This window comes from Pelodiscus sinensis, chromosome 28 (assembly GCF_049634645.1).
Source record: "Pelodiscus sinensis isolate JC-2024 chromosome 28, ASM4963464v1, whole genome shotgun sequence".
NCBI classification, from domain to species: Eukaryota; Metazoa; Chordata; order Testudines; family Trionychidae; genus Pelodiscus; species Pelodiscus sinensis.
In genome coordinates, this window is record NC_134738.1 from 1,156,766 (window position 1) to 1,181,480 (window position 24,715).

General features: G+C 50.3%; 1 protein-coding gene across 1 annotated transcript in view; it reads left to right on the forward strand.

Moving 5' to 3' along the window:
- Positions 1-24,715, forward strand: part of ANTXR1 (ANTXR cell adhesion molecule 1) — a 216,801-nt gene that overhangs the window by 112,382 nt on the left and 79,704 nt on the right. The window contains exon 14 of the mRNA XM_006119107.4: positions 19,168-19,209. Within this exon, the coding sequence (XP_006119169.2) occupies positions 19,168-19,209 (42 nt within the window). The remainder of the gene's footprint in view (positions 1-19,167; positions 19,210-24,715) is intronic.

Below are 24,715 nucleotides of genomic sequence, written 5' to 3' on the forward strand. Positions count from 1 at the left end.
TGGAGGAAAATTCCTTCCCAACCCCAAATATGGCAATTAGCTAAACCCTGAGCATGTGGGCAAGACTCACCAGCCAGACACCCAGAAAGTTCTCTATAGTAACTCCTATCATCCCTCCATTGACCTATTTCCCACTGCTAATGGTCAATTAGTAACCAAGATCATATTAGCTCATCAAACCATCCCCTTCATAAACCTGTCTAGTTTAATCTTGAAACCAGATAGATCTTTTGCCCCCACGACTTCCCTTGGAAGGCCGTTCCAGAACCTCACTCCTCTAATGGTTAGAAACCTTTGTCTAATCTCAAGTCTAAACTTCCTACTAGCCAGCTTATATCCATTTGTTCTTGTGTCCACATTGGTATTAAGCTTAAATAATTCCTCTCCCTCCCTGGTATTTATCCCTCTAATATATTTAAAAAGTGCAATCATATCCCCCCTCAGCCTTCTTTTGGTTAAAGTAAACAAGCCAAGCTCCTTGAGTCTCCTTTCATAAGACAGGTTTTCCATTCCTCGGATCATCCTAGTGGCCCTTCTTTGTACCTGTTCCAGTTTGAATTCATCCTTCTTAAACATGGGAGACCAAAACTACACAGTATTCCAAATGGGGTCTCACCAATGCCTTGTATAATGGCACTAACACCTCCTTATGCCTACTGGAAATACCTTGCCTAATACATCCCAAGACTGTATATCTTCTAGTCCACTCAAGAGTCCACCTGCCCAGCATTCAAGGGATCCCTTGTCCTGAGCCTGGTTGCTCCTGGGGTGGGGGGCTTGGGGTGCCTGGGGGACTGGACTTGAACCCACCACCATATGTTCCCCAGAAAAATGCCCTAGTGTCTAAGCCACTCCAGAGCCCACCACACACCTTATCTTCAGCAGGTCCCTTATCCTGCCTTCCCAATACAGAGCCAGGTCCAACCCTCAGGCAGCCGGTGTTGGCAGCCCAGCCATTGCTTGAGTGGGTGGAGGGGGGTGGGATTGTGCCCACCACCCTGTGCTCCAGAGGCTAATGCCCATCCCCAAGTTCACTGGAGATCCCACTCCACCTCCCTACCTTCAAGCTGTCCCCTCTCCCCAGCCTGGGAGTGACCAGACACAGGACTAGGGATCTTCTGAAGCCAAACCTCTGGAGTGGACTAGGGGATAGGGCAATTGGGAGTACAGAGTGATGGGTTCAAGCCCTAGCTCTGCACTCCCCCCCTCCTCCCCCCCCCCCCCCCCCCACACACAAAGCAGCTGGCATGTACAGCAATAGCTCCATGTGCTTCCACAGGTCTCTGTAATTGATCAATGGGAGCTGCAGAAGTGGTGTTGACGGGCAAGCACAGTATGTGCAAAACCCCTCCTCTGACTTTCTCAGGGGGCTGCAGGGACATGCCAGGAACACAACCTACCACAGTACTCAAAGAATTAAATTTAAGCATGAGAGCAAAATGAAAGTTATGAAATGCACAGTCCAGTCAAACACTAAAAATAACCCACTTTGCCAGCAATAAAAGAAGTAACTACCCCCCCCCCCCATGTACATGTTGGGTCAGGAGATGAGAGGGAAGGACAATGTGACTGTGTCTAGACTGGCCTGTTTTTCCTGAAAATCAGCCGCTTTTCTGGAAAAACTTGCCAGCTGTCTACACAGGCCGCTTGAATTTCCGCAAAAGCACTGACTTCCTATTGTAAGAAATCAGTGCTTTTTGCAGAAATACTATGCTGCTCCCGTTCAGGCAAAAGTCCTTTTGAACAAAGCTTTTGCACAAAAGGTCTAGTGTAGGCAGCTCAGATTTGATTTGCGCAAAAAAGCCCCGATTGCGAAAATGGAGATCGGGGCTTTTTTGCGGAAAAGCACATCTAGATTGGCCATGGACACTTTTCTGCAAAAAGTGCTTTTGCGGAAAAGCGTCCGTGCCAATCTAGACGCGCTTTTCCGCAAATGCTTTTAACGGAAACTTTTCCGTTAAAAGCATTTGCAGAAAATCGTGCCAGTCTAGACGTAGCCTGTGTGTTTGTGAGAATGACAGAGACACACAATGCAGGACAATGTAGCACTTTAAAGACTAACAAGATGGTTTATTAGATGATGAGCTTTCGTGGGCCAGACCCACTTCCTCAGATCAAATAGTGGAAGAAAGTAGTCACAACCATATATACCAAAGGATACAATTAAAAAAAATGAACAAATATGAAAAGGACAAACCACAAGTGTGTGTGAGTGACAGATTCGCATTGCCAAGCTCCCTCACTCCATCTCCTTCTCTCTCTGTGGAGATCGGGTACAGGGGTGGGGGAGAAAGGACACCCTGACGTCAGCGCCCCCCTCTTCTCCCTCCCATGCCCTGGACAGCAAGCAGGAGGCTCCCAAGGGGCAGCTCCAAGGCAGAGGGCAACTGAAGTGCCAGCACTTGAGAGCTTTCTGGCCAAACCAGTCAGGATCCCCTGTCAGAGGCTCCAAGATCCACCGGTAGATCCCGATCCACTGGTTGGTGACCCCTGATGTAGTGGGTTCTCGTGTAGACCCACTAAATCGAACCCTGAAGGCAGCCCCTGCCGGCATCCGGTACTCCTCCTTCTGTGAGGAGTAAGGGAAGCCAGCAGGAGCATGTGCTCCCCTCAGCCTCCCGCAGTGTGGACACTGCTTGAAGTCAGCTGAATCCAGGTAGGCATTTTGCATAGCTGGAGGGGCCCCTTAAGCCGACCTCCCTGGTCTAATGTAGAGCAGGCAACAGTATGTCCAGCCTTCTTATTTCTGTGCCGTAGCTTCTTTAAATACAGGGGCAAGGACAGTACTCTGCTGAGGTGCTGAGCTACAGCTCTAACATCTAACACCAGTCTCGGCTTTACCACAGCTTTCTGGAGGGCTGTGTGGAAGAATCCGGTGATTTGCTTGGTTCTCAGTCTGGAATGCAGCCAGCCAAAGCTGGAGAGAGGAAAAAACAGGAAATAGTCTAAAAACATGCAAGAAGTACTATTGAGCTTCAGGGCGAGGAGGAAAACAGAGTGAGAGTCTACAGTAACCCTGAAGAGCCTTGAAATGATCTTTTACACCTACTCCCTCCAACTTGTCAGCCTTTACTAGCAGTTATATGTACTCTGTCTGACACCATCTACTCCCATGCGCATCTGTGAAATCAGCTCCAATGCCTCTCCAGTGAAGAAGATTTAAAAAATAAACCCACCGACAGCCTAGTGAAAGCGCTGACAGGGATATGAATATGGCGAGAGACCGTCCCCCAGTCCTCATTCACAGCAAGGTTCTCATATTTTGGGCCAAAGGCCAAATCCTCACCTGGTGTTAATTGGGATAGTTTCAGTGAAGTCAATGGATTGCGCTGATTTATGCCAGATGATGCTCTGACCTTTTTATTCACACTGGACGGCATCTTACTCCAGGAGTGATCCCACTGTAGTTAATAGGGCTACATCTAAACAGCCTGAGCCCCGGTGTCTACACTGCCATTTTTAGCCCTGCAGCCCAAGCCCCCAGCTCTGGGCCTTGCTTCTGCATAGCCGACCCCTTGGACACAGATGGCATTCAGTGCTGGTCAGCAGGAGTCAGGTGCTCGGAATCTGGCCCTAACTGGCCCAATAGGAGTTTTGACTGAGAGAAATGCAGGATCTGGCCCTAATTTTCCATCCCTATTAAAGCTCCTAAAGGACTCAGCGATGACAATTCCGTTCTTTGGTGTGATGCCAGCCTCTGTGGCTTTTCCTCTCTCTCAGGGACGATACATTTACAAGCCACTGCAATCCTCCCTGGGGAAACTGGCCTTGTCTTGACTTGGAGCAGGGCTCAAGGTTAGATGAAGTGAGTCACCTGACCGAACTCCTTTTTCCTCAGCGAGATTCAGGGTCACATCTTGTAGCTAGATGAGTTGTACCCTCACTAGACCTAATGCCCAGAAGCCTAGGCTACAGTTCGACCAGCTAATATCAAGCCATGGGTGCAATCTCGCATCTCTACTTGGAGAAAGGTGGCATTTCGGTCAAGTTTGCTAAACCCCAGCTAAATGCCACTTCTTTTCCTAGTCAAGACAAGAACAACGAGGTTACAGATACTCTTTCTGCCACAGAGAGAGCGTGCAGGGGTGTGTATTGAGGCAAAGAAACACACAGGACATAAGCTGGAATGAGAGGAAAAATCACTAAATGAAATTAATAGGCATCAGGTTTAAAGCAATCAAAAGGAAGTTTTTCTTCACGCAATGCACAACCTGTGGAACTCCTTGCCAGAGGATGTTGCAAAGACTAGGACTTTAACAGGGTTAAAAAAAGAGCTAGATAGATTCATGGAGGCTAGGTCAATCAATGGCTATTAGCCAGGATGAGTAGGAACGGTGTCCCTAGCCTCTGTTTATCTAGAAATGGGTGACAGGGGAGGGATCACGAGAGGATTACCTGTCTGTTCCCTTCCTCTGGGGCATCTGGTATTGGCCACTGTCAGCAGACAGGATACTGGGCTAGATGGCCCTTTGGTCTGAGCCAGTATGGTCATTCTTATGTCCACTGCTTGGAGTAGGTCACATGCTGTTCTTGGTTATAATTCTACTGGAATTACTCCAGATTTATGCCCGAATACATGAGGACAGAGCGTAGATGGTGAGAAGCAGAGAAAAGACGTTCATTCAGCCTGTTTCCTTATTACGGTTCCTGCCGTCCTGCTAGGGGTTATAAAAAAAAACCAGGCACTTGATGAATATAGAGGGAGGTTAAACCAATTTAGTTTCTAAGCACCCACCTTTATTCCAGGAGTTCCACAGCACTTTACTGACCTTAACTCTAATAGCGCCATAAGTCAGGCAAGGGTTATCCAGACACACAGAAGCCAAATTATCAGACATACCCATAAATTTTCAGTGTCCAATTCTGACCCATCTTATAGGCAGGGCTGTCCTTACATTTTATGGAGCACTGTGCAAGTGAGGCAGCGGCTACCCCCCATTCCCATTCTGCTGGGGTGGGAAAGTCTGGGTTTTCCTCCCCTGTGCAGCTTCTGTAAGGGACTAGGAGTTTTCTAAACCCCCCTCCTTATGTGGCTTCTGCAGGCCTCGTGGCTTCCACCCCGTGCCCCACACAGCTTCTGCCTGGGGATTCCCTTCGGCCTTAGGCTATGTCTAGACTGCAGGCTTCTTTCGAAAGATGCTCTTTCGAAAGCATCTTTCAAAAGAGCATCTTTCGAAAGATCGCGTCTAGACTGCAGGCGGATCTTTCGAAAGAAAAATCCGCTTTTTCGAAAGACAGCACCCAGCGAGTCTGGATGCTCTCTTTCGAAGACAGCCTCTTTACATTGAAGAACGCCTTCCTTCGAAAGAGGAACTTTCGAAGGAAGGCGTTCTTCCTCGTGAAACGAGGTTTACCGCCATCGAAAGAAAAGCCGCGTTCTTTCGAAATAATTTCGAAAGAACGCGGCTTGAGTCTGGACGCAGGGGAAGTTTTTTCGGGAAAAGGCTACTTTTCCCGAAAAAACCCCTGAGTCTGGACACGGCCTTAGGGTTGCCAGGTATCCAGTATTGACCTGGTACTTTCACCTCCTGTCCAGTAAAAAAAAAAAAATCAGAAAATACCAGACACCTAAAATGTCCAGTATTTTCTTTTTTTTTCCTTGACAGGAGGCGAAAATACCAGACACTTGGCAACCCTACCACACTCAGCAACCAGGCCCAGCCCCCCGGGTTCCCCCCTAACCCAGCCCCACTTACCTGGTTCCACAGAGGAGCTCTCTTCCCACACAGAGTAAGGAAACAAGATGGCCACTGACAAAAAAAAAAAAACCAAAACCAAACCCCAAGGCCTTAAAGGGGCCAAGCTGGATTTTTGGGGTTTTTTTTTTGTTTGGTTGGTTTTTTTTGCTTAATAACTGTCAAGGTCCTTTTTTGTTTTTGTTTTGCTCAACAACTTTGGTCTTCCCCCTTTTCTTTCTCAACAGTGTTTTTTTGGGGTGGGGGTGTATTTTTGGTTAAACCATCTGGCAACCCTATTCAGCCTATGCAACTTCTACTGGGGCTGGGGACGTCTATGGGGTGGAGTGAGCTGCAGAGGCTGAGGCTGGCTCCTCTCTGCCCTCAGTCTGGCAGGAGGGAGCTTCAGCCCTCAGTAGCAGCTGGATGCTGGCTCCGAGGAGCATGTGGGGGTGGGGCAGGGAGAAGCCCTGTTGCTTGGGCAGAAGAGAGCAACTGGGGAGTAGGGGCTGGAGAGGAACAAGGCAATGTGATGACAGGACTGTTCTCTAGACATACAAGTACATGCATATTTTTTATTGGGGCCTGATTTTCAGACACTGCTCATCACTCATTCTCTGAAAATCAGGCCCATAGGATTTGCTTTTAGTTGGGCATCCAAAAATGGAATTGCTCCAAATCACTGAGGCTATGTCCACACTCGTGGCTTCTTGTGAGAGAAATATGCAAATGAGGCTAAGCGTGGAATATCGCCAAGCCTCGTTTGCATACCTAATGAGCTGCCATTTTTTCAGAAGAGGCTTTTGCGCCAGAAGGAGCTGTCTGAACTACCCCTTCTTGCGCAAGAAAAACCCTCTTCAGGAATAACGGCATTGCACAAGAGGGTTTTTGCAGGGCTTGACAAACGGCAGCAAAATCTACTCGCCAGCCCCGCACTGCGCATGCGCAAGACCCGCATTGCGTATACACGTGCCGCAAGTGATCGGGGTGACCTGCTGTAATCTGCTCGCCATGGGTGAATAGATTCACTGATTTGTCGAGCCCTGCTCATTTGCATATTTCTTGCACAAGAAGCCATGAGTGTAGACATGGCCTGAAAGTTTGGGCCCAAGACCCAGCCTCCCAGATCCCTCAACCACTCTGCAGCTGACTGAATAGTAGAGGGGCTATTCTTTCTTTGCTGCAGGTAAACTGAAAAATTCTCCCCCCTTATCTTTTCCCTGGTCATAGAATCATAAAAATATAGAGCTAGAAGCGACCTTGAGAGGCCATCTGGTGCTTGTGCTGAGGCAGGACAAAGTAACCCTAGACCCAACCTGTCCTTGAGGCCACCAATGATGGGGATTCCACCGCCCCCCTAGGGAACCTGTTCCAGAGCTGCACTACCCGTTGCAGTTGGAAAGCTTTTCCCCAAATCTAACCTAAATCTCTCTTGCTGTGGCTTAAGACCATTAGTTCTTGCCCTGCCTTCAGTGGTCATGGGGAATAGTTGATCACAGTTATCTTTAGAAGGGTTCCTCCCAGACTGGAATATTATTACCAGGTTAACTCCTCCCCCCACCCCATCTTTTCTTCTCAAGATTAAACATGCCCAGTTTTTAAAGCTTTTCCTCCCAGGTCAGTTGTTCTAAATCTTGTTTTTGTCGCCCTTTTCTGCAAGGGGGCCAACAGAATTGCTGGGAAAGCAGAGGGGTTGGCAGCTCTGCACTCCTAGAAGGGGTGGGGCCTCAGGTGGAAGGGGTGGAGCTGGGGCAATCAGCCCTCAGCACCGCCCAGATCACTCCAGCACCCCCTCCCCACAAGTGTCAATGGAGCCTGCCCCATGGGGCTCCAGTGGAGATTTAAAGGGACTGGAATTCTGGCCACCGCCACAGGTCAGGCTCATCTGAATTGTGGGGGTGCAGGGCAATGACCCCCTTCCCCTTCCCCCCATTGGCAGGTCTACTCCTCTGGATTCACTCTAGTGTGTTCACTCTTTTCCTAAAGCATGGAGTTCAGAACAGAAGAACGGCCTTACTGGGTCAGACCAAAGGTCCATCTGCCGATGCCAGATGCCCCAGAAGGAGTGAACAGAACAGAGAATTTTCAAGTTGTTCATTCCCAGCTTCTGACATTATACTCCCTCCAAGGCCTCACCAGTCTAGAGAACAGCAGGACAGCTACCTCCTGGGTCTTAAATCTGACACTCCTGTCAATGCACTCGAGAATGAGATCAGACTTTTTAGCAAATGCATCATCTCTCACATCTCCCTGTCTAAGAAGAAACAGTGCTTCAGAACTAGGTCCTTCCTTAGGCAATTGGATCAGAGCAAGGCTTACTGGATCCAAAAACCAGCAATGACATTTTTTGTTGTTGTTTCTGCAAATGGGTTTCATTTACATATTAATTCTGAGGGAAATGGGTTAGACATTTAGGGGCAACACCCATTGAACCTGGCCCAATTTGTCTGCGTAATTGGGTCAGAAAACCCGCCTAGGAAAAGAGAATGTCCCTTGCAGATTCGGGAGTGTCATTTGCTTTCCTTGTGGAATTGCATCTAACCATCTGAAAACCCCCTCACAAGCCAAGGCAGGTTAATTAATGGTAGGTTTTAGTTCTTAATCTATGGGATCAAGTCTCACATAAGCACACAGAGGAGTTTGGCATGAACCACAATTAATATTCAACCAAGTTAGTCACATGTCCGTTTTTGCACTTCAACTTGCAAACAAAAGCCAGACACATTGTCTCAGATGTGAGAACAGCCACTTCTTCCAGATTCTAGATGGGCTCAGCTCAAGATGCCTGGATCTGCTCCCTCCTTCTTGTCAGCCGACGGTCAGGGCAGTGAGTCCCTTATGACCGGCTGAAGTTCTTTTAAATTGTGCTTGGTTCTGTTACAGCAACTGAAGGAGTCAGGTTAAAGCTTAAACAGTTACTATTTATTGTTACAGGGTAAACTTAGTTGTTAAATGCTACTACTGTGTTACAGATAACACAGACACTACAAAGGACAGGACAGAAATTACACTAATAAGTCACTTACAGGTACCATGAAACCCTTTGGTTCTCTGAGCTCTTATTAAATGCATGCAAAATAGACACATAGCAGGTATATATTCTCACCCCTGCGTTCCAGACTTGGCGTGGCCAGCGTCTTTCTCTCAATCCCTCGGGAAGAAGTAGGGTGAGGTTGGGCGTCCCACAGACCTCGGGAGACAATCAATACCTGCCAGCAGGTATAGATGATTGGAGCTCAAATTGGGCGGGCTGCTGAACCTCTTTTTATACCCCTTGGGTCATGTAGGCTTCTTCCTGGTTTCAAGTGGCCAATTAGGAAAAATGGCTTTGAATGCCAAGTTTCCCACGAAGGGTGCAAAGCATAATTTACACCTGGGAAAATGCAGACAATGGGCACCTCTGGTATGTGATGGGCGAAGATTCCTCTCCTGGGACAGTGCAGGCGTGTCAATTACTGGTACTAGCCATCAGGGCGACGGGAGGCCCCGGGTCGTCAGCTAGCCCATTTACTGTCTGGTTTCTGTTTATGGTAGAGTCAGGGACAGGCAGCAAACCTGTGTTCCCAGGGCATCAAAGGCTGACTGCCTTTCTCTTGCTCTCTGGGGGGGGGGGGGGAACAAGATGGGGCTCGTGGAAAAACAAGATGGGGTTTTGTGTCTGGCTACACTTCTTGAAAGGGATTTTACAGTGGTTACACCTGTGTAAGTGTTCTTTGTAACTTTCCAATGAATAAGGGTCAAATTCCATCTCGGCAAACATCATTCTCCTTCTCTAAATGACTCCTATATGAGATGAGTGAGATCAGTCAGAACTGATTGAATAGCAGAGTTAAAAAGTTCAGGACCAGCAGGATTATAAATTCACTCCTGTAATCCTGACAAAGAAGCCAGATTTCTATCCGCAAAAGTATACATAAATCATTAGGGCTTGTATGGAAAGCAACAAGAAAAAATCTGGAAAATTTCTTGGAAGAGAATCTAACTAAATGATCCATGAGAACCAAGCATGCAGGAAAGCTATTGTTTGAAGAACCACTTAGATGGAGTTAGGAATAGAACAAGGTTAGACTGCAGGTACCAATCACTAACAGCCTTTCGATTGGCCTGTCGCTGAGAAGCAACACACCCCTTCACTCCAAGCCCTTTCCACCTCCCTAAGCACAATAACATGTCTTCCTTCGAAGCAGCCTCCCATTCCTTCACTCTTCTGCTACCACAGGGGTGTAGGGATGTTAAATTTAGATTAACTAATCAAGTAGTAGATGGGATTTCCATCAACTATTAGATTAGTCGATAAGGGCACCTCTGCCTTTGAACTGTAGCAAGAGTCCTGCCAGGCTCTTGCTACAGTTCAAAAGCAGAAGCACAGCAGGGAGCATGGGGCCAGCAGGGGACTGGCCCTGCACTCCCTGCAGCAACTGAGCCTTTGAAATGTACAAAAGCCCCACCAGAGCTCTTGTACATTTCAAAAGCAGAAGCCCTGCAGGGAATGTGGGGCCAGTGGGGACTCCGCTGTTGTTCCCTGCAGTGTCTGAGCCTTTGAAATGGGCTTGTACATTTGAAAGCAGAATTGCAGCAGACCTGGTGTGAGAGGAGACTACTTCAGTCCCCACTCACAACTTTTCCTGCTGTGCCTCTACCTCCCCCGATCCCCGCAGAGTTTTTAAGCCAGCTCCCCCCAGCACCAGCTCCTGCTCCCCCCTTGCTGCCTCTCTCCGATAGCAGCAGCAAAGGGGGAGGAAGTGACTTGTCACCTCACCAGTCGACTAGTTGCTTACATCCCTACAGGGGTGGGCAATAATTTTTGTTGGGGGGTCACTCCAAAATTTTGAAAAGTCGTCAAGGACCACACTTTCCTGTGGAGGAGGTGTGGAGTCGAGGACAGATGTTGGGTGCAGAAGAGTGCACAGGGTAAGGGAGTTGGGTGCAGGAGATGGTGTGAGGTCTGAGAGGGAGTTTGATTGAAGGAGAGGGCTGTGCCCTGGTCAGGGAATTGGGGTGTGGGTCAGGGAAGGGCTATGGGTGCAGGAGAGGATTCTGGCCTGGTGGAGGGGTATAGGGTCCGAGAGGGAGTTGTGACCTGGGGAGGGGGTGCAAAGGGTTTGGATGGTGACCTGGCTGAGGGAGTTGGGGTGTGGGAAGGGCAGTGGTGCCAGAGGCAGGCTCTGGCTGGGAGGCACTTACCTAAGCATCTCCCAGCCAGCAGCTCTGCAGCATCCTCAAAGCAGGCTGGGCTCCCTGCCTGCTGCAGTCTCAGACTGCTTAAAACTGCAGGCTGCTCCCTCCATGTGGATCTCAGCTCCGGGAGAGGGGAAAGGCTTGTGCTGCCCCCATCTCCCAGGCCAGTCTCTCAACAACCAGCCAATAGGAGCTGAGAGATTAGCTGGGGTCAGTTCCTGTTGGCTGGTTGTTTCTGGCCAATAGGGGCTGAGGATTGACCTGGGAGTGGGGGATCACATAAAGCCTCCACCTCCCTCCAGAAGACAGAGTCATCTGGAGCAGCCATGTGCTTAAAACAGCCGCTTCTGTGTGCCTGAGGGGCCTGTGTCCAGTGGCTTGGCAGGCCGGATCCAGCCCGCAAGAGGTATTCAGCCCACCCCTGCTTTAGAGTCTGATTCTTGTTTATATTAAAGTTCCTTTGCACCACTCTGGGAACATGCAACAGGACCTTACGGTAGTCAGAAATGAGCCAAGCTCAAATGGCGCTCTGTGCCTCATTTCCCAATCTATAATATAAGAGAGATAATGCTTCCCTGCTTCATAAGGGTGTTGAGGATCAATGCATCAATGACTAGGAGACACCACAGTGAGGGAACCATGTAGGGAGATGGACAGATTTGTTAGTAAAAGTGCAAAGGGCGATCATGTATTACTGTTACATGTATTATGGGAGGGCTTAGGTGTCAGAACCAGGATCAGGAACTCCACAAACAATTCTTCCCTCTGGGGACATGATGAGAGAAAAGAATGAAGGGTTGTAACAGGTGGTAATCACATCACTTACTGCACCTCTGGGGCTATGTCTGCACTGCACTTCTTTTTTTGGAAAAAGGTACGCAAATTACACTCTGCAATTTATGCACCGTTTTCTGATTCTTTTTTTTGGAAAAGTCTTTTCCAAAATTTGGCCCGTCTAAACTGGGCCAAATTTTGGAAAAACTGGGCCTCTTTTGGAAGAGCCCTTTTTCCTTGTAAAACGAGGTTTACGGGGCTTCCAAAAGAGCATGTCTACTCTTCCGCAAAAAAGAGCAGACGCATTCCCTGGATGCGGTGGAGTTTTTCTTGGATATCTCCAGTATCCTGGAAAAACTCTGTAGTGTAGACATAGCCTGAAAGGTGCTCAGATGCCGTGGTGGTGAGAGTGGTATAAGACGCTACATAGATAAGAACATGGAAGCTGTTCTAGACGCATAACTCAAGGAGAATAGGTGCTTCTCTTTATTATTTCTCCACAGCTCATAAAACACCCTCAGGCTGTAGGAATTTTCGGGCGTGCTAAATGTCTCAGGGAGGACAAAGAACGAACATGCCCATTTCTACTCCTGCGAGGGCTCCAAGGCACAAGGCCTCGGAGAAGTTTGCTTGCTTAACCCAAGTGTTTATTCTCTGGAATGTGCAGGACCACGGGCTATTCAGCACTTTCAAATGCCTCAGACATAAAGGTTTTAGTATATCAAAGGCCACTGGCGTACTCTGTGAAGGGGGTTCAACTAACACAGAGTCTTGGTGTTCAGCTTTGGGTGGGTGAGAAGGGGCCCACATCAAACAGCCTTGCTGGCTGGAGATGAAATTATAGGTTTAAGCAAGATTGTTTATTCAAAGTAGTGCTCTTTGTTTTAAGAACCTGGAGACAAGAAGACCCCCGGAACATGGCTCTCAACACAACAAATGCTGACCAGGCACCTAGAAGTTCCAAAGTCCACAGCGGTGGCTTTCCTAGCTCTGCTTTCAGAAATATTTGGGTTTCTGGCTGCAGTGATGTGTGAAGCTCCAAAGCAGCCAAAACCTCAGATCCAACCTGTGTAAATTCAGGTCAGGACCCAAAATTTGCGACTTTTCGTAACCACTGAAAGATGCCTTAAGCTCGTCTCACACATTATTTATGCTGTGTGAGCCCATGGAGTTCAGTGGAGTTTCTCCTGATTTCTGCTGGCCATAAGTATGAGGATAAACGGACCCAGGAGGTTTGGCCCAGCTAAGTATCAAAGCATTCACCTGCATGGCCAAAGTGGCCGGAAACTGTCAGGACTTTTGATTGGATTTGAAATCCAGAGAGATGGATTTGAAATATATGTGCTCTCCCTCTCTCTCTCTTTCTCTGTCTCCCTCTGCTTCTCTCTCTCTCTCGTCCCTCTCCCCCACACAAATCATTATCTGCACAGACGCACAGTGGGTGTAAAATGGTACTAGAGCAGAGAGGTGGGGTTTCACCCCTGTTCACTTTGCACAAACATAAAGTGATGTCTCAATACGGAGCAGAAACAGGGCAGTGGTGGGACAGGACGATCAAGCCTGCTGTGTTTTGTGCAGGGCTGTGAAGTGGGGCTGGCTGGCTTGCTCATTCTCAGTCAGTGTGTGCCACAAGGCCTGCAGAGTGCAATCAGCTGGGAGAACGCGGGGCCAAGCAAAACGCTTGACCTCGTTTAGCTTGGCAAGCTGAAGAGTTTGGTCATGTGGGGTGTCATTGTTTTTATAACCTCTGGCTATTCTGCTTGCTTGGTGTCACTTGCTGATATGGCCCCAGTGTCTGCATGGTTTAGTGACCATATTAGCTGGTTAGGCCTTGGACACCTGAAGGCTTCTGCTTCATCACCATATTATGAAAATGCTTCCTCATGGCCCTTTTGTTCGAAAGGTCACGGCGGGCAGAGAGTAAAGAGTGTGGTCACTGGCTTTCTTGGCAGAATCTTTGAGATTTGCGGTCAGCACTTGTGCACACTTAGCTGTGAAAACTCAGGCCAACAAAGTGACTTGTTGCCTTTGTACCATCTTTCACCACAAGATCTCAATGTGCTTGTGAACTGACAGAGGCAGAGCTCTGCTTGCTGCCTCGCCCTGATGTCAGGTGCGAGCCCCATGTGCAGAAATGCAGTTCCTGCTGCTGGCCTGCCCTGCTAGAGCAGGCGAGTACAATCAGGCTAGGGGTGTTGGGAGCTGAGGGAGTTCGGGGGCAGGACAGGCCAGGCGCTGAGTGTTTGTAGGGTTGCCAGGTGCCTGGCATTTTCGCCTCCTGTCTGGGGAAAAAATCAGAAAATACCAGACATTCTCTGAATTTTTTTACCGGACAGAAGGCAAAAATACCGGCCTGTCCGGGTGAATACCGGACACCTGGCAACCCTATGTAACAGCGATGGGTAACCATGAGTAGTAAGTGGGCCGCAGGAGCGCTCTCCTCCATCTCAGGGCGCTGCAGCAGCCTGCAGCCTGATGGGTTTCCACCTGCTGCCCCCCCATGGGAAAACCACGTGTTTCCCACACACTGGGGCACTGGAGCTTTGCACGCAACCAAGATAAGTACAACCAGGATTCAACCAACACACAAAGGAACCCTTTCATTATGCTAGACTCCATGGCCATGTTTCCCACACTTGCTGGCTCCAGGGATTGTGACCTTGTTTACCAGTCCCGTATGTGACACATCTTGCACCCGCACACTAGTGGCTCCGCTCCCAGCAGTATTCAAATCTGCAGGTGCCTTTGGATTAGCCTCGCTCCTGGCAGGGTTAGACACCGTGTCAGCCTGTGCTGAGACAGTGCCAGTGTGGGCTGAGATTGCCGGTGTAATACACCAGCCCTGCCTGCTGCTCTGAGCCGGTCACAGCTGCGGCTGTCCTTTAGCTCAGCCTCCAGAACTCATTCTTTCCTTGTGAAGGACTGTGGTTCTTACGGGATGTCGCTGTGTGCACGACCTCGGGTAGGCCACGCACACCACAAATTGAACCGGAAACCTCCAGAGCAGAAAGCAGGCTCTGAAGAGACAAGACTCCCTTGCTGGGGCGGTAACAGACCCAGAGTCTCCTTGGATCAGGGACACTGTAGCACACACTGACCTCTGGGTTATACTTGCTGCATCCTTTGCTAGCTCCAGCTGCAAGAGAGCCGGGATTCCTCCTTAGGCGCCCTCCCCTGTACTGTGGCATTAGCTCATGCCAGAGCCTGGCCCTTCAGGTGTCGCCGGGAGTGATGGGTGCTGCTCCCTTTAACCCTTTTCAGGTGTCACTGCTTCCTTCCAAATGGCCTTTCTGCTTCTAGACACGGCACCAAAGGGCTGCTTTGGGCTCAGTGCACACACACAGGCTGTGTCCAGACTCAGGGGTTTTTTCGAAAAAACTTCACCTGCGTCTAGACTGCAGCCACGTTCTTTTGAAATTAAATCGAAAGAACGCGGCTTTTCTTTCGACGGTGGTAAACCTCATTTCACGAGGAAGAACGCCTTTATTCGAAAGTGCTCTTTCGAAAAAAGGCGTTCTTGAATGCCAACAGGGCTTTTTAGAAAGAGAGCATCCAGACTCACTCGCTGCTTTCTTTCGAAAAAGCGGCTTGCTTTTTCGAAAGTACTGCTTGCAGTCTAGACGCTCTTTTTCGAAAGAGGCTTGCAGTCTAGACATAGCCACAGGCTGGTCAAAGGAGGCCCACGCTACAGCAGAGCAAACGAACGGCAGCTACTCTGCCCACGGACAGGTGAGGCAGGGATACTCCTGCTCCGAGTGGCTAGCCATGCCCCTAAGCATCCCCTTTCACCATTGTGACACAAGCACATGCTCCTCATTAACAGCCACATTGCATGACTCGAGGCTTGCAAGAGAAAATAGAAACAGTGACGTCACTGGAGAGGAAAAACAGAGAACAAGAAGAATTTTCATAAACATTCATGTCTCTGGGACTCGTGTGCAGCAGCCTTCCCCCTCCCTTTCTGTTTAAACAGTCAAGCTGCTTGTGGAGTCTCACTTTCCAAAATGACTAACTCCCGGATGGAAGCGCATCTGTCACAAACCGCATGCCCAGAACCCAGTCCTGCATGGTGTTGAAGTCAGGGAAACTGAGGCCAATTGCCAACTTGCTTGTCACTCTGGCCCTTTGAGTACAGTTTAAAGAAAGGGTTTCTTCACTCCGGGCAGTGGCCCCAATGCGGTGCCCGCAGGCGCCATGGCACCACCAGGCCATTTCTGTGCTCCCGCAGAGTGAACGGGGCCGGCCCCGCCCCTGGGCGCACGGCGTACGGGCAGCTTCAGCCCCGGGTGCGCAGCACATGGACAGCCCTGCCCCGGGTGCGCAGCACATGGACAGCCCTGCCCCGGGTGCGCAGCACATGGACAGCCCTGCCCCGGGTGCGCAGCGTTTAGGTGGCCCTGCCTCGGGTGCGCGGTGCAAGGGTTGTGCCGGCTCTGGGCGCGCAGCATGTGGGCAGTGCCGGCCCCCGGGCATGCAGCACAGGAGCAACGCCGGCCCCAGGCGCACAGCACATGGGCAGTGCCGGCCCCGGGCACTTGGCGCTTGGGTGGCCCCGGCCCTGGGTGTGTGGTGCAAAGGCTGTGCCGGCCCTGGGCACGCGGCATGTGGGCAGTGCCGGCCCTGGGCACGCGGCATGTGGGCTGTGCCGGCCCTGGGCACGCAGCATGTGGGCTGTGCCGGCCCCTGTGCACATGGCATGTGGGCTGTGCCGGCCCCTGGGCACGCGGCATGTGGGCTGTGCTGGCCCTGGGCACACGGCATGTGGGCAGTGCCGGCCCCTGGGCACACGGCATGTGGGCAGTGCCGGCCCCTGGGCACACGGCATGTGGGCTGTGCCGGCCCCTGGGCACGCAGCATGTGGGCAGTGCCGGCCCCTGGGCACACGGCATGTGGGCTGTGCCGGCCCCTGGGCACGCGGCATGTGGGCTGTGCCGGCCCTGGGCACACGGCATGTGGGCAGTGCCGGCCCCTGGGCACACGGCATGTGGGCTGTGCCGGCCCCTGGGCACGCGGCATGTGGGCTGTGCCGGCCCTGGGCACACGGCATGTGGGCAGTGCCGGCCCCTGGGCACACGGCATGTGGGCAGTGCCGGCCCCTGGGCACACGGCATGTGGGCTGTGCCGGCCCCTGGGCACGCGGCATGTGGGCAGTGCCGGCCCTGGGCACACCGCATGTGGGCAGTGCCGGCCCCTGGGCACACGGCATGTGGGCAGTGCCGGCCCCTGGGCACACGGCATGTGGGCTGTTCCAGCCCCGGCGCACGGCGTATGGGCAGCCCCACCCCTGGGCATGTGGCACAGGCACTGGCCCCTGGAGTGCTGCGCATGGGTGGCACTAGCACCAGGCATGTGCCGTATGGGTGGCCCCGCCCCCAGATGCATGGGTGGCCCCGCCCCCGGGTGCCCGGCAGCTCCAAAAGGTTGGGGACCACTGACTCAGGGTATGTGTACACTACCACCCTAGTTCAAACTAGGGTGGTTAATGTAGTCAATCGAAGTTGCAAATGAACTTCGTTCCACGAGGAGTAACAGTAGTTCGAATTAGAGTGCCTAATTTGAACTACCTACTCCGTGCCGCGTGTAGCCGCGGCACGGAATCCGAACTACCGGGGATTTAAAAATGGCGGCACCCGGGAAGATGCAAATGAAGCCCAGGATATTTAAATCCCGGGCTTCATTTGCAACTTCGATTGACTACATTAACCACCCTAGTTCGAACTAGGGTGGTAGTGTAGACAGACCCTCAGGGTATGTCTACGCTACAGAGTTTTGTCAGACAAATGGCTGTTTTTCTGACAAAACTTGAGGAACATCCACACTGCAATTGCATTCTTCCACAAGAAAATCGAAAGAACAGAGGGATTTTCCGGCACTGGTAATCCCCATTCTATGAGGAAGAAGCCTTTTTGTGAAAGTGCTCTTTCACAGAAAGGCATGTGTGGATGGGGAAAAGGGAGTTTTTTCGGAAGAAGAGGAAAGAAGAAAAAGCACAGGTATCCTGGTGGCCACTCGTCTATAGCAATCAGAGCTTACATGCGAGAGAGAGTCCGTTCAGACTGGATGCTCTCTTTCAAAAAAGCAGATCACTTTTTGGATGCACTTTTGCAGTATGGACTCTCTTTTGAAAAAGCAGATGGGTTTTTCAATGCATTTTTGTGTGTGGATGCTCTCTTTTGGAAGACTTTTTTTGGAAGAGCTACTTTCGAAAGACGTCTGTAGTCTAAATGTAGCCTCAGATAAATGTGTGGCCACAGACAAAATGAATCCCTGGTCAGTGTAATTGCATTGACCTCACTAGGCTTACCCCAAAGTTGGATTCAGGCCACTGACTTCCACAGCCATGCCCCAGGGAGGAACATGGAGATAAGGAGAGATATTTGACATGCCTGGATGTAATAGCTGTCCCTTTGGATGGCTTTCTATTGCCCTTGGAGTGAAGAGCTGTAAGAATAGCCAGCTATTTCCTCAGTCTTAGCTGCAAACTTCATGCATGAAATAATAGTCTCACTTCACCTTGTTTTTCTTGAGAATATACCAGATCAGCCCCAAACCTCACCCCAGTTGCTGTACTAGCTAGAAATGCTAGAAGAGCCTCCAATTTCTCTTTGCTATTAAAATGCTCCCAAGAGAGTCATGTCCAATGGCATGAATAATAATCAGCAATGACTGCGAGCCGGCCCAGCTGGCACAGACCCGGAGAAGGAAATGTGGTCTGGTGAACCAGGCACTGCACCGGAGTGCACGAGACCTGGATTCTATTGCTGCCACTGCCCTGGCATCTGACCTCTAAGCAAGTCATTTCTCTGAGTCTCCATCTGCCTTCTCTATGTAGATTGGGAGCAAGGCAAGGCAAGGAGCATCTTACTGTCTGTGTCCGGTGCTTAGCACGTGAGGTGCTGATCTCAGCTGAGGCCTTTAGGTGATACAGTAATAGGTTTCTGCCCAGCTGCGCTGCTGCAGCACTGCAGTGTAGACACTACAGCTGTTCTCCCATCACTGTGGATAACCCAAGATGGGGTAGTTAGGTTGACAGACATATTCTTCCATTGGCTGAGCGCTGACAACATGGGAGCTTGGATCAGCTTAACTACACTGCGCAGAGGTGGGATTTTTCATGCCCCTGAGCAACATCCTTGGGTCCAGCTAATTCTCTAGCTCAGACCAGCCCATTATTATCCAGCTGTGGAGTTTTAAGCTGAATGCTGCTCATGGATCAGAAGCTGGAGTGTCAGTTACAAGGCTGGTTGGATCCCCCTTGACATCTTGATTGGTGGTGATCATAAAATTAATACATTAATACAGGTGATATAAAATTCAACCGGGAATTGTAATTAGGAAATGACTGCATGGCAAGGTTTCACAGAGACCCCCTACTTCCCCCGGCAGAGTCAGCATATGTCGGAACCATGGAATCACACACACATCACAGCTGCGATTAGAGGAGCCGTCAGGGACACATTCTCTATTCAAGTGACTTTTGCATCATGCCAAAGAACCAAGCATGAATTTAAGGTTGTCTGTTTCTGTTTGTTCCTTCCAGATTATCAAGGAGCCCCCCCCACCCCCGGAAGAAGACAGCGAGGTAAGTGACATCGGCATGGCCAGCTCTCATTGCGCTTGGTTTTCTGGACAAGTAGCATGTAGAACATTGCAGGAGTTAGCGTTTTGCCTTCACCTTCCGTGCTCTTGCACCCGGTCGGCAATCAGGGCGGATTTAGCTACACACATGGGTTTGGGTGCACTCTGCTTCCTGGTTCATGTCTTCAGCGCATGTTTCTTTCAGGTGGGGATCAGTCACTTTGTTTTCACAATGTAACTCAGTAAAGACCCACAGCCAGTCAGAGCTTTGCCTGTACGGTGAATAAAGGGAGTGGGAGGGAGGGAGAGAAGCGATTCTCTGCTTTGAGTGGACAAGCAGTGTAGCAAATCAGCCCTGTACAGAACAACAATTAAGCACATGCTTATGTTTAACGCAAGAGGAGGACTGAAGCGCATGCTTAGCTGCCTTTTCAATGATCGAATGAGTTAGGAGCAGACTATACCCCTAGACAGCCGAGTGAACACTAAGTCACACCACTTCACCAGAGTAAAGGCTGTGTAACCAATTATGTCTGAAGCCTACAGGTCAGATTATTAACTCATGTAATTTGGTGCAATTCCATTGACGTCATAGGAGCTGCACCATGTTACACCAGCGAAGAGCTGGATGCAGAGATTTTACTCAAGGGAGTAGAAAAGCAACATTAAAACTCTTGTGTGAAAATCTGAAACAGGCTCCCCACTTTCTATACAAATCCAGCAATCCGTGCTAATTGAATCTGGATCACTGTTGCTTTCTTGGGACAGACTCCTCCTTAAAGAAATTTGACACTGTCCGAATGGGTCTGAATAGAGACATGGAATGGCTCTCTCATTACAAAAAGTAATTTTTGCTATGTCATAGTCACACCCTGTTTGCTTTCTTGGGACAGACTCCTCCTTGATATATGCCTGGCTTTGCTATGTCATAGTCACACCCTGTTTGCTTTCTCTCCCTTCCACCACTTTGCATTTCAGCTACTAGCCCTTGTCCCAAGCCCAGTGAAGTCACTGGGAGTCTTGGCATTGATTTAGGTGGGGCAGATCAGCTCCTTCCAGCAGGGTAGGTGAGAGGAGGTTGAAGCCCATGAAGAGGGTGGTGCAGTGGAGTGTTCCCTTGCCTTTTGCTGCTGGTTTTCTGGACTCTCACAGCTCATGAGGGAGATTGTGTTTGCTGGGCTGAGCCTGCTGCCACTTCCCATGCAGCCTGGCCTAGAAGCACCCTCTGGAGGGGAGGGGGGGGATTGTGCTCAGCCTCTGCTTGTGTAGTAATCATGGGAAAGCCCGTGAGCCCCCCGCCGTGGAATGGCTCAGAATAGCTGGAGCCCAAGCCAGGAACAGAACCTTAGACTTTCTAGCACTGAAGCAGTGCTGGTCATAGTGCTGCCGAGGTCCTGGAACGTTTGCATTGGGATCGGCCCATCTCTCAGACTGATGTTGTCAGTCCATGTCTTTCTTTGCAGCAATCTGACATACTTCCCAAGCCAGCTATGTCTCTTGTTGGGCCCTAAATAAATCCAACAGCTTTGTCAGTTCCCAGCTTCAGAAGGACAGGGAAAATGTATTAATTTGAAATTGGACGTGGCTCATCTGCTCTGCACTGCACATGCCTCCAAGTCAAGGGCTCCAATAGCTGAAATCAATTAAAATACATCAGGCTGGAATGCAGCTCACTGCTCAAACACTGGGCAGGGACATTACATCTGGGTGTGACAGAGGAATGGATGTAAAGCGGCATTCGGCCAGTGTTGTTTGGTTGTGTTTGGCCAGTCTCTCTTGGCAGAAGCTGACTAAAGAACAAGAAACTAATTAAACTGCTGTGAAGATGCTTTTTCCACGCGTTTTATGTTTCTTTAGCCATATCCTGCTGGCTTGCCATGCATGGAGCAAACACAGAGGTGGGATTGCAAGAGCCCTTTTCCTTCTCTTATTTTCACTGAAGGTTTTTTTCTAATGCTGAGTGTGTTGTTGGGCTTTGTTGAGCCATCGGAGGGCTAAGCACGCTGTCGGTAACTTGGAAAGTGTAGCGAAACTGGACATATAACTGGGGGCGGCTGTCTCGCTGGAAACCTGCCCCTCTGTCAGCTGCCTGTGTGCACTGTGATTACACAGGTAGTTTCACCAGGCTCTATCAGGGAGGCCCAATCTTTTTAGGTGCCTCTTCTGATGGCCAATCACACTACCCAAGTGGGGGATCTGATTCCTGGAGCGTGTTCCTCGTTCTGCCATGGGTTACCCTGTGATGGTCTGGGGGTCCCTTCTGGCCTTACAGGATAAGTCTACCCTGCAGCTGGGAGCAGGCCTTTCAGTGTGGGTAGACAGGCATGCTCTGGCTCTGTTCTAACTAGCCTGCTAAAAATAGCAGTGTGGACATTACCGCAAGCCCAAGGATAAGCCCAGACAACACTTGGGTGGCTAGCCCAGGGGACAGCAGCCTGCAGCTCCGGAGCCACGTGCGGCTCTTTGGCTGCCTCCTTGCGGGCACCTGTTTTGTGAAAAAACAGACTTTCTGAAGAAACTGAAAGTCCAGTGGTGCAACCGGGCTCAGGCAGGCTGCCTGTGTGCCATGGCCCCACGCTGCTCCCACAGCTGCTCCCACAGCCTGCTCCCACAGCCTGGCCGGGGCGGGAGGCAACTCCACATACTGCTCCCGCCCTCAGCACCGTCTTCCAGCTCCCATTGGCCCAGCCAACGGGAACTGCAGGCATAGTGCTTGCAGGAGTGGGCTGTGCACGGAAACTCCTTTTCCCCAAGGGGCGTGCAGACATGTGCCAGCAGCTGGCTGCTTCCAGGAGCGGTGTAGGGCCCCGGCGTGCAGGCAGCCTGCCTGAGCCCTGCTCTGCCACCAGCTGGAGCTGCCTGTGGTAAGCACCTTCCAGCCAGATCCTGCACCTCGCACCCCTTCCCACATCCCGAACCCGTGCCCCAGGTCAGAACCCCATCCTGCACCCAGACCCCGATCCCCCTCCTCTGCCCCCCTCCCCTGCACCAGCCCAGAGCTTTATGCGTGACATGGCTCTCAAAATATTTGGTCAAAGACAAAAGCAAAAAAATGGCTCTTCTCCTTTGCAGGTTATGGGCACTACAAAGGGTGCCAATATGGCAAATGTGGTTAAAACCTTATATCTGGCAGCACTTTCCTCCAAAGCTTAGAATCTATAAACCTTGCGTCTCATTTACCTTAGTCTTACACTTGACATCACTTTAGCAGCAGAAAGCGGTCTGACATAGAGTTTCCTTCCTCCTTTTACCCCACTGGAAAGATGGGACACTGCCTGACTGTTAAATCAGCCAGCACCCCGTATCATGGAATACAATCGACATCAATATTTTAAAATTCAGAATCTGAAAACTTCTCCAGCTATCTTTAGAAATTAGCGGCCATTGAGACTGCGCTCAGCTCTTGCTAGGATCAGGCCCCAAGAAGAGGGCTGACATTCTGACAAAGGGTTGGACTCTGCTACAGTAACAGAGTCTGATCCTGAAAGGGGCACTGCCGCTGGATGTTGTTTGTGGGCTGGAGATAGTTCTCACTCACATAGAACCCTGGTGACCGCTCCTCTTCAGCGTGAAGCAGGGCTAAACCCTTAAGCGGCAGCATTACATTTACAGTAAGGATTTTTTTCCCCCAAACTCTTGGCAAAAATAAGACAAGAGGAATTCTTGCATCAGCAGATTTAAAAGCTGAGTCCATGTGGCTTTGCATCCACATTCTACTGTAACAATGAAGAACTAGCAGACGTTCTTTCCGAAATCTGCCCACGGTTTGATTTGAAAGGAGTTCTGAGACAGATTGGAGACATACTCACTGGCAAAGGAAGACATTTTATCAGCTGAAGCTTTCTGATTAACCTCAAGATCACAAACGCTGTCCCACAGATAGCACAGGGCCTGGATGAAGAACAGATGGTTTGAATTAAATCCAGAAATAGTCTAACTACTGCCGTTCAGAACAGCTAAAAGACTTGAAGACCAAGTAAGTGCCCAATCACCCTCCGATTGGAGTCTATGCCCTTTAGCAGAGAGCATTCATGCCGCATGCCAGACTCTTTGCTGGCCTTGGTGGATCAAAACCACACATGCTATCATCAGTGTTCCCTGTAAGCTGAGCACTCGTGCGACTGCTTATGAAAATTTCATATGCTGCCCAGCTGATTAGCAGAGCGCCCACAGATAAGTATTGTGCTTCTATTACTAGTGCACATTCACACAAGCCTTGGTGCACAAACAAAGAATTATTCCACACATGGATGGAAAAGATTGGAGGGAACATTGGCTTCCATCCCCAGCTGGTAAGAAGGCTCCAGGTATCCTGGCTGTTCAGACCAGACAAGAAATTCACCAAGGAGCTGAACCTGGCACAAAACATGACGGCCCATCTCCTATGTGGGACAAACCAAAGAGGCTATGTCATGTCAGGACTTTGTAACATGCACTGGGTCCCCATTCCCTACCAGCCCCAATGTGCTGCTACTGATCTACAGGGGTAGATTGTGAATCCAGCCCCAGCGCAAGGGACAGAGTATAGACAGGAACCCAAAGAGACATTATGCCTCTTGGACATCCCCAGAGTCCGTTCTGTCCTTGTTCTGGAGGCTGGGAAGGAGAGGTGTCTGGATGTATTTCCCACTACTGTGACACCTTCTCTACCTGAGACATTCAGTGACGTGAGGCCTGGCCCTGCCATTACTACACTCAGGAAGGAGAACCCGACCGACTGGCACAGCACGCCGCCTCTCTCCCCAGAGCTCCGACCTGCTCCCTCCATGCTGCATCAGCCTTTTCACTCAAGCCGCAAGGTCACTGCCGGCACAGCACCAGCGCCAAGCCACCGGCCAGCCCGTAATTGGATAATGCTTATGTCTGTTGTCATCTTCCCCACATATACCAAGACAAACACACACAAGAAAGCCCTGGAAAGAAAGGCGCATTCAGCAGCACTTTTATGACAGGCGGAAGGTGATTATTATCACTGCCAAGGGAAGTCTGCTTGCAAACCACTCAGGCTCCTTTGTCCTCTGCTTGGAGGAATTTAACTCCCAGCCTGGAGGCTTTGAGCCATCAGAAGAAAACTTCTGTTCATCTCTCTCCCCCTTGAACTGCTTTGGTCTTCCCCAAGCCATCTCCAGGTACATGCTGGCACATTCCTGGAGCCAGAGAAGAGCCTGCAGGGGCTCGTCCACAAAGACGCTGGCACCAGGGTTGATCAGTGTTGATTAACCTCTTCCGGTGCACTTGCCTCTCTTGTTGTGAAAGGGCTTGTTGGGAGACAGAGAGAGTCTGTGCGGAATTTTTTGCAGACGGCCAAGAAGGAAACACATTCCTGAAAAAAGCCAGTGTGCAATTGTGTGCCTGCATCTGTCACTCAGCCCCTCATCAGTAGCTGTGGTTTGCAGAGTGGGAAGAGGAGGAGGAGCTTTCCAGGAGAGAAAAGGAATTAAGTTGTAAAAGAAAAGTGATTGGATGCCCTTTGGAACAGGGGAAAAGTGGTTTTAGGTATGGAAGCTGAT